We start from the raw sequence: 18,085 nt of genomic DNA, 5'->3' as shown, positions 1-18,085 counted from the left end.
GACTCTGATAGATTGCGTTTTGCCTTTTCAAATGTCGTGTTACTATTCCTTTAATAATGTATTCCAACAGTTTCTGTTGACAGACATTAAAATGATTGGTCAATAGTTTCCTACTTCCTATTACCCTGTTTGTTTTTGGATATGGATGCTATATCAGCATTTTACATACCACTGGAACATTTCTATGATTTGGAGAATTTTGGAATATTATATTTAATGCAACTACTATTTCTATTGCTACCTTAGGATGCAGACCACCAGGCCCTGGCAATGTGTCCACCTTTAATCCCAATATTTTGCTCAGTACTTTTTCCCAAGTCATAGTGATTGTTATGTTTTTCCTTTTCTGTAACCTCTGCATTAAGTGATTCTACTGGGATGGTTTCCGTGTCCTCCACCATAAAAACTTAAGGAAAATAGTGTCTCTGTCATTTCTGTGTTTCTCATTATTAACTCCCCATTCACGTTCTCTAAGGGAACAACATTCACTTTTGTAACTTTCTTTTTCATATAGAAGTTTTGCTATTTATTTCATATTTTGCAAACGTTTTCTTTCATGATTTACTATTGCCCTTTTTGTTATTCTTTTAACAAACCTTTGTTGGTCTTTTAGAAGATTCTCAATCCTCCAGGCTGCCACTGACCTTCGCAATATGGTATGCTTTAGCTTTTGCCTTTGTTATCTTTTACGTTCTTGCTTAGCAATTGATGATTTTTGCCCCCTTCCAATATTTCTTTGTCTCTTGAATATATTTTAGATAGTTGGAATTGAATATCTCCATACATGTCTGCCACTATTTTACAAAACAAGAGTTCATGATGTAGGTGGAAACATATTAGCATCTTTCGAGTCATAGAGATGTACAGCATGGAAACAGACCCTTCGGTCCAACTCTTCCACGCCGACCAGATATCCCAACCTAATCTAGTCCCACCTGCCAACATCTGGCCCATATCCCTTTCTACTCATATACCCATCCAAATGCCTCTTAAATGTTGCAATTGTACCAGCCTCCACCACTTCCTCTCGGAGCTCATTCCATACACGTACCACCCTCTGTGTCAAAAGGTTGACCCTTAGGTCTCTTATATATCTTTCCCCTCTCACCCTAAACCTATGCCCTCTAGTTCTGGATTCCCCCACCCCAGGGAAAAGACTCTATTTACCCTTTTCATGCCCCTCATAATTTTGTAAACCTCTATAAGGCCACCCCTCAGCTTCCGACACTCCAGGGAAAACAGCCCTAGCCTGTTAAGCCTCTTCCCTATAGCTCAAACTCTCCAACCCTGGCAACATCCTTGTAAATCTTTTCTGAACCCTTTCAAGTTTCACATCTTTCCGATAAGAAGGAGACCAGAATTGAATGCAATATTCCAACAGTGGCCTAACCAAAATCCTGTACAGCTGCAACATGACCTCCCAACTCCTGTACTCAATACTCTGACCAATAAACGAAAGCATACCAAACGCCTTCTTCACTATCCTATCTACCTGTGACTCCACTTTCAAGGAGCTATGAACCTGCACTCCAAGGTCTCTTTGTTCTGCAACACTCCCTAGGACCTTACCATTAAGTGTATAAGTCCTGCTAAGATTTGCTTTCCCAAAATGCAGCACCTCGCATTTATCTGAATTAAACTCCATCTGCCACTTCTCAGCCCATTGGCCCATCTGGTCAAGATCCTGTTGTAATTTGAGGTAACCTTCTTTGCTGTTCATTACACCTCCAATTTTGGTGTCATCTGCAAACTTAATAACTGTACCTCTTATGCTCGCATCCAAATCATTTATGTAAATGACAAAAAGTAGAGGACCCAGCACTGATCCTTGTGTCACTTCACTGGTCACAGGCCGATAACTGGTTGACTAACAGGAAACAGAGTAGAGACAAATGGGTTATTTTAAAGTTAGCAAACTATAAGCAATGCGGTGCCACATAGATCAGTGTGAAAGCCTCAACTATTTATGACCTGTATTAATAATTTAGAGGAAGGGTCTAAATGTATGGTAGCTAAATTTACTGATGACACAAGAGAAATGGAAAACTAACTTGTCAAGAGGACATAAAGAACCTATAAATGGAGTAGGTTAAATGAGTGGGCAAATATTTGCCTGATGGTGTATAATGTGGGAACTTGTGAACATGTCCGCTTTGGTAAGAAAAATAAGAAAGCAGTATGTTATTATAATTGGTGACAGACTCCAGAATCCGGAACTACCGAGGGATCTGGGTGTCCTTGCATATGAGTCACATTTGGTTTGCATGCAGTTAAAGTAAACGATTAGGAGGATAAGTGGAATATTGATGTTTATTGCAAGGAAATGGAGTTTAGAAGTCAGAGAGTGTTGCTATAATTGTATGTGGCCTGAGTGAGAGTACATCTGGAGACCTGTATATGGTTTTAGTCCCCTGAGTTAAGAATAAATATAGTTGCATTAAAATCTGTTCAGAGTAGGTTCAACTGACTGATTCCTCGAATGAAAGGATTATTTTATGAGTAAAGTTAAGCTGGTTCAGCCCATACCATATTGAGAAGTATGTGACATGTAAAATCCGGAGGGGACTTGGCAGGTATTTGCTGAGACTAAGTTTCCCCTTGAGAGGACTATTCCGTCTACAGGTGGTTCTTCTATAACACAAGGGTTGCATTCTTGTGCAACTCTACATTATAGAAAAATCATGCTTTAGAAACAGTGCATAAAATGTTGGTAATGTAATCGCATTTCAGCCAACATACGTTTTAAAGTTGGTGCTTTAGAAACAGCGTCCCCAATTTGTCAATCGCGTTAACGAAACACACGTTATAGCAGAATGACCTGGGTTACATATCTTCAAAGACTGAACTTTTTTTTACTCAGTAATCACTTTGTATCTAAAAATATTTAGTTCATCAATTGATTGTGGGAAATGCCAAGAGTCAGTTTATGAGTGTTATGAGAGGAAAGACCCTCAGAAATGGCAATTAAGCCATCAAGCAAAATATACAAAAGGCTTTGAACAAATGTCAATGTGAAGACTGGTAACTACTTAACATGAAATTCCTTGTCAGATCCCTATCATTAATGTAGTGTTTTTTTCCCCTGCTCAATTTCTCATCAATTATATTCCTTCACAAAGTTATATGGGCATAGGGAGGAGATTTATGCTCCTGTTGAAAGCAAAAGCTGTCAGGTACTGTCTGCACAGGCTATTTTGGTAAATTGTGGTAATTCCAATTTTTTGACGTTTTAAGTTTTAGTAATAACTGCATATCGTACGAATTGAATACCACTGAAGAAAACTGAGGGGTTAAAGTTCATTGGAGAAAAACAAGGCTACAACTCGGACAAATCTTCTACTTTTCCTCCCTGCTTTAGGTTTATGTCCTGGAGTATCACTGGGAACATTCTTCAAAATATTACTTAATGATTAATGATTAGAAGTACTCAATTGACAAATAGTGTAAAATTGGGGATAGTGAGTCAGCAAACAGTCTTACATCGCTTCTGGTTTTCATTAATTTAAAAGGAATTAATCAAAAGGGCTACAAAATGGACTGCCGATCTTCCGACCCCAATTTTATACAATCACAAAGTCCAAATTACCCCCAGTGATTAATCGTTTTTAATTGAATTTTGTGGAAATAAGGCCATCGTATTCCAATGCATAGGCTCACATTGTAAGTTACATTGCAAGTCACAGTTTACATTGAAAATGAAAATCCATAAAGTGTTTCCCCATTGGTAAACACATGAAACTTAAGTAAATGTAACATGATAACCTTTGAAATATTGAGATATTCAATATAATGTGTCCCGAGAGTGCCTCTAGTTTCAGAATAATCCTGGTATTATAGAGTTCATGTTACTCATTGGATGAATGTCACAGCAGCATGCAACACATCATGGCTGAATAGGTGCTTCAGATCTGTTTAAGTATCACAATATTCTGTCTTATTTAACATGAATAGGCACAGGGGTATTCAGTGGAAGGAAACAGACATCAGATGGTTCAGAAGGAGCAAGATGCTGTAGATCAGAGTTGAATATAGTGCTGGAAAAGCACAGCAGGTCAGGCAGTATCCAAGGAATAGGAAAATCGTGTTTTGGGCACAAGCTCGAAACCTTGATTCTCCTGCTCCTCGGATGCTGCCTGACCTGCTGTGCTTTCCAGCACCACACTTCGGACATCAGATGGTTTAGAATATAACTCAAAACTAGACTCCAAGATGCAGAATTGAAAGCAAAAAATAAAACATGAGGGAAATGAAATAAGAAAATGAAGTAGAATCACAAGAGATAGAAAATAGTCCATAAAGCTGTACTGAGTAAATTGAACAAATTGTTACAGGACAATTTATCTGAAAGCACTATCCTGACAAATCACTTCACAATTCATCATGTTCTATGTGTTTTTTTTTAACAATACCTGGAAATTCTGATATAAACCATACAACAAAATATACAAAAGGCAGCTGCACAAATGTAGATGTAAAGATTAGTAACTACTTAGAATGAAAATTCCTTTTCAGATCTCTGTCAGTAATGTAGTAATTCCTTTCCTGCCTGATTTCTTGTCAATTATATTACTTCACAAAGGTATATGGGCTTGGGAAAGAGATTTATGATCCCATTGAAAGCAAAGCCATCAGGTTCTGTCAGCACAAGCTATTTTGGTGTGTTCTGCTTTAACTGCAGCTGACAGTGCTTTCTAACTTAGTAAAGGCCAAGGACCAAACATGCAGCTTTTCTGGCCCTTATTCTGTCTGAAGAGCAGGGATAGGTAAGAAGATGCTGGGAAGACAAATGAGCACAGCTATTCTCCTTTTATAAAATGTACCATTTTAGAAAAAAGTGAGGGATCTACTTCAATTTGTACATTTTAACATGTACATTTTAAATTGCTATTTAATCTTATTAGCCCCGGATTTCAGGATAGGAAGAACAAAAATAAGGGTTGTGCTTCACTGAAATCATATTAATCAACCCAGATGTATGGATGAGTGTCTTTTGCCTTGATGCTTAGTAAATCAGCCTTTCAGCCTCAATAAAATATACTTCATACTGTTCTTAGCAAACAAAACCAGGTTGGGAGACAGCAACAGGATCAACGCAACTAACTGTTGCCGTACTGTGTTCTTATGTCATATTGATCATACTGCTTCATTCACTTAGAAAAATAATTAAAATAAAGTATTCAATGCATTATTTTCAAAAGTCAAAAGGAAAATTATTCTTGAAAAGTTTACATGAGAAAATCATGCAGATCTTTCTTTCATTCTGTCTGATATATTTAATACCAGGAAATCACAGTGAATGTAAGTGCTGTGAAAGACTCTCTTGAATACTTAATAAGTAGCTGTTAAATAGTTGATCTAAAATCTTTTCAAATAATGCAATGATCTATTTTGTTGGAAAATGTTAAGATGAGATGTGGTTAATTACTCTTCTTTTTGGGATTTTTTTTAGTCATTTTTAAATGGTTCCTTTTTTTTATTTCACTACACACAGTTATCTGTTGTTAAAAGTCACTCAACACAATTTTTTGACTGACTTTGACAGGACCCAGCTGTCACCTACTATCATTATCTGGCTCTGCTGCCAATTCACTATTAGGGGAGCATGTTGTCAGACTGATAGGATGTGCTGCAGCAGGCAAAGGCTCTACCGGTTTACAATTCCTATTGCAGCCTCTACATCAGCCTTGGGTTTATTTATAAAATTCTGTTTAGAGATCATAATGTTGACCTGGCACTTGCTGCTATTGCATATTTGCTTCCTGTAACACTCTGTTCCTGCATAAAACCAAAGCTTATTTCACAAGGGGAAAGAATAGAATTGAAAGTAAATAAGTTTGTAAACTCAAAGCAGGGACTTTAATAGTACAGTGAAGAAGAATACAGCAAGTACATGACAGGAAGAAATTACAATGAGAAAATAAAGACAGCCAGAAGTTGCAGAGGCTATCAGTAACATCCAACGTCAAGAAAATTTTGTGTAACTAATTAAATTTGTACATTTTTTTATGGAATCAAAGCCAAAATGTGTAATGCTTTTCCTTAGCAGAAGGAAGGATAGAACAAAATTTGGGTTACTTTTTAGTTGAATGATACTGTAACCTTTTGTTCAAAAGTTGCAATAGGCAGCAGAAGTGAAACAGCTAAAATACAACAAATAAGATAGTAAAAACATATTAAAACCACAAAAATGTCTTAGAACAGAAAAAGCGAAGTGAATTAATTAACCTAGTAAAGACTTGCATTTATATAGTGTCTTTCATAATCTCAGGGCATCGCAGAACACCTTACAGCCAACAAAGAACTTCTGAATTGCAGTCACTGTTGTAATCTAGAAAGCACAACAGCCATAATGCACACAGGAAGTTCCCACCAGCAGCAGTGGTAACGAATAAGTAATCTATTTTAATGATGGTTATTGATGGATAAATATTAGCCAGGAAATCTGTATAATTCCCCTGCTCTTCTACGAAATGGTATCAAGTGATATCTGAAATTGACTTCAGGTGGCAGATGAGGCCTCAGTTTGGTACTTCATTCAAAAAGGACACCTCCAACTATGCAGCACTGTCTTATTACTGCTCTTGCCCTACATCATCAGTGTAGGTTTTTGTGGCTCTTGAGGGATTTAAATCCACAATTTTCTGACTGTGAGGTAACAGTATTAACCACTTAACCACAACTGATGTGTTAAAGCACTGTTGACAGTGGTAAGACATACTTTATATGTTATCCTAATCTTCAGATTTATATTAGGCAGAACATGTTGAACCCTTACACACTGTGCATTTACTTGACAATAATTGCATCTGAAATTGGTTTTCTGGCTCTGATTTATATCCCCTTTGGTATTTGTCTAGCAGGTTCCTGCTGATGCAGTGGGAGCCCCAACGTTTGAAGAGACAGAAGACAGAAGCCTTGTACTTATATCTCATCATCAAACAATGCCTTCTTTGCCAGATTCCTTTTTTCCCTAATGAACAAGGGAAACATGACTCGTAAATTCGACAACGTATCGAAAGTAAAAAGTTCTTGCATCAGAATTGATTCACATTTTCCATTGGATTGTAGTAAAAGTACTTTAGCTCCTATACAATCTTCTCTAGTTATCCTTTATCTTGAGTTGATGAGAACCTGAAAATTTTCATTGAGTTAGCACAGATTTACCCAAGACCTATTGTGAGGAAACTTAATACAGTCATCAATCTCTTATGTCATATTTTTCGAGGCAATATACTTCTGGAATTATTAGTATTTTTCTGCTCACCTCCTCTCTTCCAAGTAACTTTTTATATAAAAAGAGGTGAGTAGAGATGACTTATGCTCTATTTAAAGGAAAGGAAGTACGTTTAAATGGTTGATGGTTCAGACTCCCAAAACAGTAGGAATTTCAATAAAGGTTATTAAAAGATCTACTGGAGAGGGGTGTAGAAAATAGTGTACTTTTAAACTGCTAATAATTCCAGTTCTACATCATAGCAAAATTAAATATAAAGAGCACAAGCAAAAAATATTGCTGTCTTTCATTAATTACATTATTCCACAATGGTAGAGGGTTTCCACACCTGTGCTGTAACGCCCACTTTCTTTGCTGAAAACTTTGGTCTTGGTGCCATGGCAACCGACAAAGCACTTGATTCTTGCTTTGGATATGATGCATAACTTGGGGGTACAAAGGCATTCTTTCCAGAAGAATAGATATGCTCCTCATCAGCAGTAGCTGTATTAGCTTGATTGAAAGATGGTCCTGTTGACACAGATGAGACACTCTTAGAAATAGGATATGTAGCATTAACTGGTTGAAGTGGGACAGGATCAGACTTTATAGACTGCTTAGAAAGTGATGAGCTTGTGGACAGAGGTGTCTTAGCATCAGGAGTGGATGAAAAAGTGAATAAAGATGAATTAAGCTGATATGGTTGATGCTTCATGACATCCAAAGCATTGAGAGGTTTTTTAGTGCCTTTACCTTTGGCACCTTTATTTGGCTTAGATGAAGATGCAGATTGTGCTTGCGCTTTCAAAATGCCAGGAGGATAAGATGGAGAATGAATAGGATTGTAAGCCAAAGGGGGAGGTGCTCTTATATTAGATGAATACTTCCAAGATGCTGGCATGGAAGGGGTGGGGGATGATGACCGTGCTTGTCTGGCTTTGACTGTTGATGAATCTACTACATATTTCTCCATGCGGGATTGTCTCCTTGCAAATAACTGTGCTCCTTTACCTTTCAAAGCTGGCATCTCATAGGCTGGACCCATACCTCCAGCAGTTGCAGAATTTGCTATGGGAGTTGTGGGTGGCATTTTTGAAGGATATGAATGTGTTGATGTTACTGATTGGGGTCCAGTTGAAGATACAAACTGGTTAGCAGAACCGTGGGGCTGGTACCATGTATTAACAGGTTGAACTGAATGCAATTTTACAGGCATCTGCTTAGCGCTCTTAGAAGAATGGATTGGAGCTTGAGCACTGGTGACTTCTGTAGGTGATAACGGAGGTAATGTTGGGTTTGGCCCAGTAGGAGGGCTCTTAACAAATGGCTTTGGTGCAACTGGAGGTGGTTTCTTCTGCTTTACTGCTGGTGTCTGTAAAAAATTTGATGCTTCTGCACCTAAACTAAGGTAATCTTCTTCAGGTCCTGACTCAAAACCTCCACCAGGCTGATCTACTCCTCTACGTCGGTCTGTCTTACCTTTGACCATTGACAGGAGTTCTGGATTTGGAGCTACCTTAGGACGGTCAACAAATGTAAACATGGGTTTTGTAGTGTTCCGTTTTCTTGCATCTTGTAAAATGCCAGTTTTTATTGCTGGTACACAGATTCTCTCATCTCTGGAGGCTATCTGCTCTCCTGCAATTCCCATTGGTGACCATTTGGCTGGTTGAGCCACGGATGCCAAAGGAGGAGATGCAATGCGATGGATATTGTCAGGTGGTGGACTAATGGAAGAATAGGGTGGGGGGGGAGGTACATTTGACAAGGAATTCGCCACATTTCTTGTAGGAGAGAAGGGAGCTGCAGCTCGATTTTGCACACCAGGAAATGGTATCGCTGTTCTGTTCATTGCACCTGCTCTATTGGTTTCAGCAGACTTTGAGTTCTGGATCACCATTTCAGATCTCCCTTTCCCTCCTTGTACATTTTCCGTTCCATGCAACTTACTTACATCAATATAATTTTCAGTGGCGTGATTTTGTATTGTGTTTGATGAATCATGTAAACCGCTTTTTGTTGTTTGGTAAAGATTTTCAGTCTCTACAGTGTGAGTGGAGACAGTTTCATTCGCTCCTGTTCTCCTCATTTCCTCTTGCTCAGCTGTGAATTGATCAATCCTTTGCCTCCTCTTGGCAAACAACAACGCACCTTTGCCCTTGCTCTCTGGTAATCTCTGCATTTCGTCCTCTGTCTTCTCCTTCTTTTCAACTTCCACTAAACCTGTGTCCCAGTCAAACGTCACAACCTGAGCTGAGTTGACATCAGCACAAAAGTCCTCGTCAAGATCTGAGTCGCTGGTTGGTACCAGAGCGAATTCTATGGAGTCTTCTTGATCGTCGTCAGGATCAAACTCCCCAGTGCCGTAGCTGACTAAAGTATACTTTTTTGCCCTCTGGCGACGCTTCTTAAACATTAACGCCCCCTTGGAGCTGGGGGTAGGAGTTGCTGTCAGGAGCAAGGCAATGCTTTTACACTTTGACTTGGCTTCTTTAACCTGTTTTTCTGACAGACTTTCACTCCGTCGAATTTCTGTAGGGAGCACATCAAACTCAAGATTTTAAAAAATGCACACAATATGTCAATAGATCTTTTATTCAATATCATTACTGAAAACTTAAAATTGTAAGTGAAACAGACAATTTCTAGATAATAATCTACTTACTTAAGATAAATTCATAAGAATATGTTTGAGTAAACTCATCAACATGAATCGTTCTTCCACTGAATTGAAACTAGTGTTTTCAAATTATACTACAGCATTATAAAAATGTGCTTACTTTTAAAGATTTTACAGAAATGCGATAAAAATATGAGCTATAAATTTTTAAAAATGTAAGTACTTTATACAATTACATACATATTTGAACTTTTTTTCTCTTGTGGGTGTAATAATGTTTGAAAAGGAATAAGCATTTAAAACTGTCAATAGATTTATATTGTATGAATTTATATAAATGTTTTTAAATCTGTATTTTTAAACTTTAAAAATCATACAACACCAGGTTATAGTCCAACAGATTTATTTGGAAGCATTAGTTTTCAGAGCGCTGGACCTTCATTTAAACATTATGGCCTGTATAAAAGTATTTACTTTTAAAGCACAGACAATAGATAACTACATATATAGGAGTGACTTTACAGAGTTAATTATATAAATAACCACAGTTGATTCAAACATATTGGTATTAGTTATAAATTGTATAAACTACCATGATATAGTAGAATGCATATACTTAAGTGTTCCCATTTGTATTCAAAGGAAACACTTATAAGGGAAGCACTTGCTTTTAAAATTATCCACAATAAAATATTTGAATTTAGTATTGAGCAGTCATACTTGATATAACTCCGTTCTAAAAGTACTTTCAACTGATATTGTACACTCGGGAAATGAGAATATTTAGCAAGTATTGAAATTGGATGGCTTATGTTTTCACTTGCTGCGTTTGCATTCAAATAAAATGCATAAAATCTCTAAAAATGATTTGGTTATTTCAGTAACCCATGTAATATTTAGATCCCTTGAAATTTTAAAGAGGAACCCCAGGTCAAGTTGCAAATAATTTGTGGTCATCAGCTCTAACTCTTTAACCATTGCACAGAAGCCTGAATAGTTTACCAAGTCTTAATCAGAATTACTTCAAGGTCTCCAAAATTCTTAAACTCAAACATTCACAAGAAAAATGGAATAATTAATTACCAGATTCAAAGCAATGTCAAACGTGTAATATACTTTGATTACCTATCCCATGTGCTTACTATGCAATGAGTTTTGGATGTTTTACTGAATGGCCAATATAAAGTAGTTGCAAAGTAAATTAATCGTTCAAATGTAAATTAATTCTTATACCGTCTATGTCCCCTTGCAGCAGGCAACACTGAAAACACAATTTAATAATCAGTTAACAGCATTCAACCCAAACTGATTTAGGTAAAAAATCTTGATATGCTTACAGTATGAAAGGTTGACCACCCGAATACAAGACAGGCAAGGTTCTGAGTTCACTTTCTACTGGAGCAAAGATTTGCCATTTCAGGGGATCAGATAACTCCCAGAATTACAACTGCTTGTGTCCGTCAAACTCAGTTCTGCAAGCATCATCAGTCTGCAACCTTTTAGCTCGAATCTGTTGCTATTTAATGCTACAAGTAACACGTTAGTACGCTGTCTCCTTGGATCTGTTATATCCTTACCGACAAATAAAACTAACAGCATACCATTTCCTTTTGCGTAAATTAACAAGAGCAGTTGTACTCACTGGCTTGCCTAGCTCGGTGTTTGTGTGTTCTTGTAGAATCCTTCCCAGAGCGTGTCCCCTCTGATCCGGGCTCTGTTCCCTCTGATGAAATCCCAACCAAGAAAGGAGGGTTGCTACGTGTTTTTGACTGTCCGTCTTCAGCCAACGAGTCAGCACATGCACTACCGACTTCAGACGTGGAGGCTTCCCTTCCACTATGCTCTCTGTCCGAGGAATCCAAAGACAGCTCCACCCGAGACTGATATGAATCCGCTTCTGTTCCTTGCAGCTCACTTTCGACCAGCTTGACCTTTTTGTCACTCCTGTTCTGGTGTGATATAGTAGTCTGGGTTGTAACATTTCCATTAGTTTCCGTTGCTGCTGATTCAGTTTTCTGGATACTCTCATACAGTGTGGTTGGCTCTCTGGCTGCAGAAGGGATTTTTTCGGCCCCAATGACGGTAATAGCAGTTGTCTCTGGATCACCAAGCTTTCCTTGAGTCAGGGACAACTGGAGCTCCACCATGGCCGTATGTTGGGCACCTCTCTTCTCCTTCCATTTAGGGTCCTGCCGGGATTCTCCAGAAGTGGCACATTCTTTCAAAAGCAAGCTAGAGACGTTCTGTCTCTGGTTTCCTTCTTTCTTGCCCATAACATCTGTGTCACTCTCTGTCTCCCCATAGTAAGCCTCATCCTGAGACTCCGAGATGTAAAGTTCAAAAGGAAGGCCATGCTTGCAAGATGTTTTACTGTCACCAACTTGCATCCTGCTTTCAACTGTTTCGTGCCTCTTTGTTCCTTCATAATCTTCATATTCTGGCTGATCAGCTTTCTCACTGATAGGCCTGAAAGGAATGCAAATCAAAACCCAAAATGATTAGAACATAGAACATAGAACTTTACAGCGTAGCACAGGCCCTTCGGCCCTCGATATTGCGCCGACCTGTCATACCAATCTGAAGCCCATCTAACCTACACTATTCCATGTATGTCCATATGCTTGTCCAATGACGACTTAAATGTACTTAAAGTTGGCGAATCTACTACCATTGCAGGCAAAGCATTCCATACCCTTACTACTCTTTGAGTAAAGAAACTACCTCTGACGTCTGTCCTATATCTATCACATTACTTAGAGATTAGTATTCTCAATGTCAATGTCATTCATCAGGCATCTCAGTCTAGAATTCTTACATTTATTTTACGATTGCCATCTGCTGCACCTAAGTTCCTATGAAATAGATCCAATGGTGAAAATGTGGAGTTCACAATGTGTCATTAACCTGCAGGTATGCAATGTAATGGGGAATCAAACTAACACACTGCTGCTTGATCAATTAAAAGATTTCTACATTTACTGTTGCCTATAGAGCACAGGATCCAATTTTACAACTTACTGGCAATACACAGATCGAATTTGTTTTTTTTTGAATGGAAGGTATATTGCTGTTGGAGCAGGTACTAGAAGTAATGGTTGAGAGAACCCTGCCAGGGAAACACTGACAAGAGAAAGCAGGAGCCAAGGTTTTTAAGATAACGTCACTAAGTTCTGGGTGGAAGAAATGGAAAGTAGGAGAGATGTTCTCCAACTGTGTGATCACAAATTCAAAAGGTGGTGGGAGCAGATAGCCCTGAGATCAATGTCAGGAGTAAGCAGTGGATGCAGTATAACTAGAAGTTCAATGATCTGACATAAGTGGTCAAAATCAGTGAATACATTTTCAAATTCCATACTGTTCTAACCAGCCTCAGATACTACTCAAATTAGCATATTCTCATTCTTATCACTCACTTTTTTAAAGATTAGATTCCCTACAGTGTATAACCTTTGGCCCAACCAGTCCACACCAACCCTCTGAAGAGTAACCCACACCCCTCTGACTAATGCATCTAGCACCACTGGCAATTTAGCATGGCCAATTCACCTAACCTGCACAACTTTGGACTGTGGGAGGAAACCGGAGCACCCGGAGGAAACCCGCGCAGACACAGGGAGAATGTGCAAACTCCACACAGACGGTCGCCCGAGACTTGAATTGAACCCAGGTCCCTGGTGCTATGAGGCAGCAGTGCTAACCACTGAGCCACTGTGCCACTCAATCAGGACTCAAAATAACTGGAAGGGATGAAATGAATCTGCTTACAGTACCTGAACCCCACTGATCATTGTGGCTATGGCCAAAAGTGGGGCTATAAACTCTGGTGGTCTTAGAATCCTTATACCTAACCCTTATTCTCATATAACGCTTTCCTTTCACCTCACACTCTCTTCTGACTTGCTGAAGATTGAGTAATCATTCTTGGTTTCTCCCAACCTCCCCTCACCATAATCCTCCCCTCTTCCAATTTTCTCTTCACATTCTCAAGAAATAAAAAACTGGCTAGTTGGTGCAAGAACACCGGGAAGAGAAGGATGATCAAGATATAGTATTGTCACTCAATTATCAGATACTGATTTCTCCATAATGTGGCAAATGGATTAGTTGGGGAATCTTCCCATGAGATACCGGACATGAGGAACCTTCAGCCAGGGGTCAAGGGGAGCTCAGGTGTCAGCCCAATGGAGGATGAAGGAGCATAAACGTTCTGCTGCAAAGGACTCAAATTAACACTTTAATAGGATAATCCAAAAGTTGCAAATAGATTTTTTTATTCTCTCGTGGGAGATGGCCAGCATCTGTTTTTGCTTATTTCAAAAATATACTTTATTCATAAAATAATTTGATGGTCTGTACAGTTGGTCATGGCATACATACGTCAACATTTGTATACAGAGATCAGAATTTATCGTTCATATATACAGGTCTGTACGTTTATCAATCATATATCCATATATTCAGCTGAGGCGTCAGCAGAGCTCAAATGACTGCGCGGGCCCCCTGTTCTTCTTAGGCAGGCAGATGTTACACGGTGGTCTTTCCCCACCGCGCCTTGGCGGCAGCTGCCCCAAGTTTCAGCGCGTCCCTCAACACATAGTCCTGGACTTTGGAATGTTGCCCAGATCTTTATACATCAAGTCCCTTCAGACCCGGTCTATCTCCATATAAATTGGAAGATGGCCTGGGTAACTGCAGCGGCACAGGTTCTGGGAATAGGCCAGACCTGTGCCATGTATAACAGCAATGACAGTGCCTCACACCTGATGACCAGGTTTTTTCCCGCGATGGAGAGCGACCGTAGCTTCCATCTGCCCAGTTTCTGCCTCACTTTGCTGATACACTCCTCCCAAGACTTGGCGCACGCCCCAGCCCCCCCCGAACCAAATACCCAGCATCTTCAGGTGGTCGGTCCTGATGGTGAAGGGGATCGAGGATTGGTCGGCCCAGTTGCCGAAGAGCATGACCTCGCTCTTGCCTTGGTTTACCCTGGCCCCCGAGGCCCGTTCGAACTGGTCACATATGCACATGCGCACAGACAGCGGTTCAGAGCAGAAAACGGCGACGTCATCCATGTACAGGGAGGCCTTAACCTGCAGGCCCCCGCTGCCAGGAATAGTCACCCCTCTCAGGCTCGCATCCTTCCTGATGGACTCAGCAAACGGTTCTATGCAGCACACAAACAAGGCAGGAGAGAGAGGGCAGCCCTGCCTGACTCCAGATCTGACTGGGAAGCTATCTGATTCCCACCCATTGATTGAGATTGCACTGACAATGTTGGTGCAGAGCAGTCTGATCCAATTGCAGATTCCCTCCCCAAAGCCCATTTTGGAGAGAACATCTCTCATATACCTGTGTGATATCCTGTCAAAGGCTTTCTCCTGGTCCAGGCTGATCAGGCAGGTGTCCAACCCTCTGTCCTGCACGTAGGCGATCGTATCCCTGAGGAGTGCGAGACTCTGAGCGATCTTCCTGCCCGGTACAGCACAGGTTTGGTCGGGGTGAATCACCGATTCCAGGGCAGACCTGACCGATTGGCGATTTCCTTTGACAGAATTTTGTAATCCGCATTCAACAGTGAGATTGGTCTCCAATTTCTAATTTCCGCCCTCTCCCCCTTCCGCTTGTAGATGTGGGTGATGATGCCTTTCCTCATGGATTCACTCATGGTACCTGCCCGAAGCATACTGACATACACCTCCAGCAGGTCCTGGCCAATCAAGTCCCACAGAGCGGAATAGATCCCAACCGGTAAGCTGTCGCTTCCGGGAGTTTTACTCTTTTCAAAGGACTCGAGGGCCTTGATCAGCTCGTCCAGAGATAGTGGCTGGTCCAGCCTCTCGCGTGTTCTGTCATCTAAGACCTCCGTGATAGAGGACAGGAATGACTGGGAGGCCGCGCTGTCAGTTGGCTTCATGTCATACAGACTGGCATAGAAGAATTTACTGGTCCTCATGACGTCAGCCTGAGATGACGTTACCGAGCCATCTTCTTCCTTCAGGCTGCTGAGCACGGAGCTCCCTTTGTGCACCTTCTGGAAGAAGAAACGTGAGCACCGAGCGGACCCTGGACCAGAAGATTATCCTGGAGGCCTCCGAAGCAAAGAGCGAGGCTTGCTGGCCCTTCACCTCCTTGAGGTCCTCCGTGACATCGACCCCCATCGTCTGCAGCAGGAGCAGGTTCTGCATACTTTCCTGGAGCTGGGACAGTTTTCCCGCCTCTCTCTTGCCTCCTGAACACTTTTGAGGATGAAGAACCTCTTGATGTTCCCTTTTACTGTTTCCCACCAGTCCGCTGGGGATTCAAAGAGGGGCTTCACGGTTCTCCAACCTGCGTAGTTCCTCTTGAGCTCCTCAATGTTTCCCGGGGTCAACAGCTTTGTGTTCAGCTTCCACGTTCCCTTACCAGCCCGCTGCTCGTCCTGTAGGTGACAGTCGGCCAGCAGGAGGCAGTGGTCAGAGAAGAACACCGGCTTGACGTCGGTGGATCTGACCGAGAGCGTTCGGGACACAAACAGGTCATCTATCCTTGAGCGTATAGACCCGTCTGCCCGTGACCAGGTGTATCTACGCTGCGCTCCATCTGCAGGGATGCTGAAGATGTCGTGCAGCTTGGCATCTTTTCCATGTCCATCAGGGCTCTGGACGTTTACTGTCACCCTGCCAGATCATCCATCGGCATCAATGATAATTTCCGGCCAGAATGACCGGCCTGGACGTAGCCAGCAGCAGTGGAAGCTGTTGCAGGACGGCCAACTGTTCACTCTTACCCACTGGGGCGTACACATTAATCAGTCTCAGGGGAGAATTCCTGTACATGACGTCGGCGACGAGGAGGCGCCCGCCCACCACCTCCTTAACCTCGGAGATGGTGAAGTTGCCTCCTCACAACAGGATACCCAGGCCGGAGGCTCGGCTATCGTTGCCCCCCGACCAAACTGACGGCCCATGGGCCCACAAGCTCGACCATCTCCTGTAGCTGCTGAGGTGCGGTATCCCACACTCCTGCAGAAACAGGACGTCGGCTTTAACGTTGGCCAGGAAGGCCATCGTAGAAACACATCGTGTAGCCGATTTGAAGCTACGCACATTGATGCTGGCAATTTTTAACCCCATTTTAACAGTTTACGAGGTTGACACTGTCCATTTGCTGCTGGTCTTGCCCCTCTGGGGTAGCTGTGTGCATCCCCGTGGTGACGGCAAACTGCTGGATCCTCCCAGGGCTGAGGTAGCTGTCTGGCTCCACGCTGGAGTAATTTCCCCGCTCTGGTATCTTCAGGTCGGGTCGGGCCGGGCCCAGGGTCCGCACCATCCGGTTCTCTGTCCGACAGCGGGGCTGTCACAGCACCGCTGCTCCCAGTTACCTGGAGCTGTGGGACGGTGGGTACCTCCTGGTTCTCACCGGGTGGGGGGAGGCCTTTACCCATCCCCTCAGAGGGATCGTCTTTTCCTGTTTGGGTGCTGCTGCCCTCCTTTTTCCCCACGGCGCTCTGTCTCTTCCTCTGGTGACGACCCTCCTTGCGCCCATCCTCACCGTCGGAAGAGCTGCCTATATCCTTGTCGTGTAGGTGTTGTTTGCCCCCTTTGCTGGGTCGCTTAGGGGGCCTGGAGAGATTTCCTCTTCCTGCTTTTGACAGTAATCCAATCCTCTGCCTCCTTTGATCCCTCCTCTTCCATTTTCTCCGTCTGTCTTGAAGGAGCGTGGATTGGTTGCTGCATCTCCCCGCTGTCTGCCGTCTGCTCCACTACAGCCTGCTCTTCCTTCTGGGTGCCTCCAGACACCGTTCCCGTGCTGTTTTGTGGTATCTTGCTGGTCTTAGGCGATCCACAGCTCGTGTTGCCACCTCTGGCCATCTGTGCGTAGATGGCGGCTCCTCACCTTGGGCAGGCCTTGTACATGTGGCCCGCCTCTCTGCACAGATTACAGTTCTTGGCCTCCTTACATTCCTTGGTCGGGTGGCCTTCCCTCTTGCAGTTTCGGCAGACGGTCACCTTACAATCCGCCGCCATGTGGCCTGACCTCCCGCAGGTTCAGCACACCTTCAGCTGCCCTGCGTGTGTCAGGTAACCTCTGCTTCCACCGATGGCAAAGCTGGAGGGTGGGTGGAGGCCGTTCCCACTGGCATCGACCCTCAGGGTTACCCTGACCTGTCGTTTGCTGGTCCAGATCCCGAAAGGATCGACCACATCAGTGCTCTCTCCCTTGACCTGGACGTATCTTCCCAAGAAGGTCAGGACATCTGCTTCTGGGACATG

The 18,085-nt window shown here is 42.2% G+C and overlaps 1 protein-coding gene and 1 non-coding gene across 3 annotated transcripts in view; one reads left to right on the top strand and one right to left on the bottom strand.

Moving 5' to 3' along the window:
• The window catches only part of LOC140490881 (synaptopodin-2-like), a 130,173-nt gene that overhangs the window by 40,181 nt on the left and 71,907 nt on the right, over positions 1 to 18,085 (bottom strand). The window contains exons 3-5 of one of the 2 annotated variants that reach the window (XM_072589159.1): positions 11,476 to 12,299; positions 8,693 to 9,745; positions 7,563 to 7,744 (exon numbers count right to left, since the gene is read on the bottom strand). In XM_072589159.1, the coding sequence (XP_072445260.1) occupies positions 7,563 to 7,744; positions 8,693 to 9,745; positions 11,476 to 12,299 (2,059 nt within the window). Of the gene's footprint in view, positions 1 to 7,562; positions 9,746 to 11,475; positions 12,300 to 18,085 lie in introns of both variants that reach the window. The other variant, XM_072589150.1, reaches the window with a different exon arrangement.
• Positions 6,827 to 6,887, top strand: LOC140483088 (U7 small nuclear RNA). Its single transcript, XR_011961887.1, has one exon. It is a non-coding gene; the product is annotated as a U7 small nuclear RNA (small nuclear RNA).

Source organism: Chiloscyllium punctatum, chromosome 1 (genome assembly GCF_047496795.1).
Source record: "Chiloscyllium punctatum isolate Juve2018m chromosome 1, sChiPun1.3, whole genome shotgun sequence".
Classification (NCBI taxonomy): domain Eukaryota; kingdom Metazoa; phylum Chordata; class Chondrichthyes; order Orectolobiformes; family Hemiscylliidae; genus Chiloscyllium; species Chiloscyllium punctatum.
Note: the sequence above shows the minus strand (reverse complement) of the source record. Positions and strands in the feature narration are given on the sequence as shown.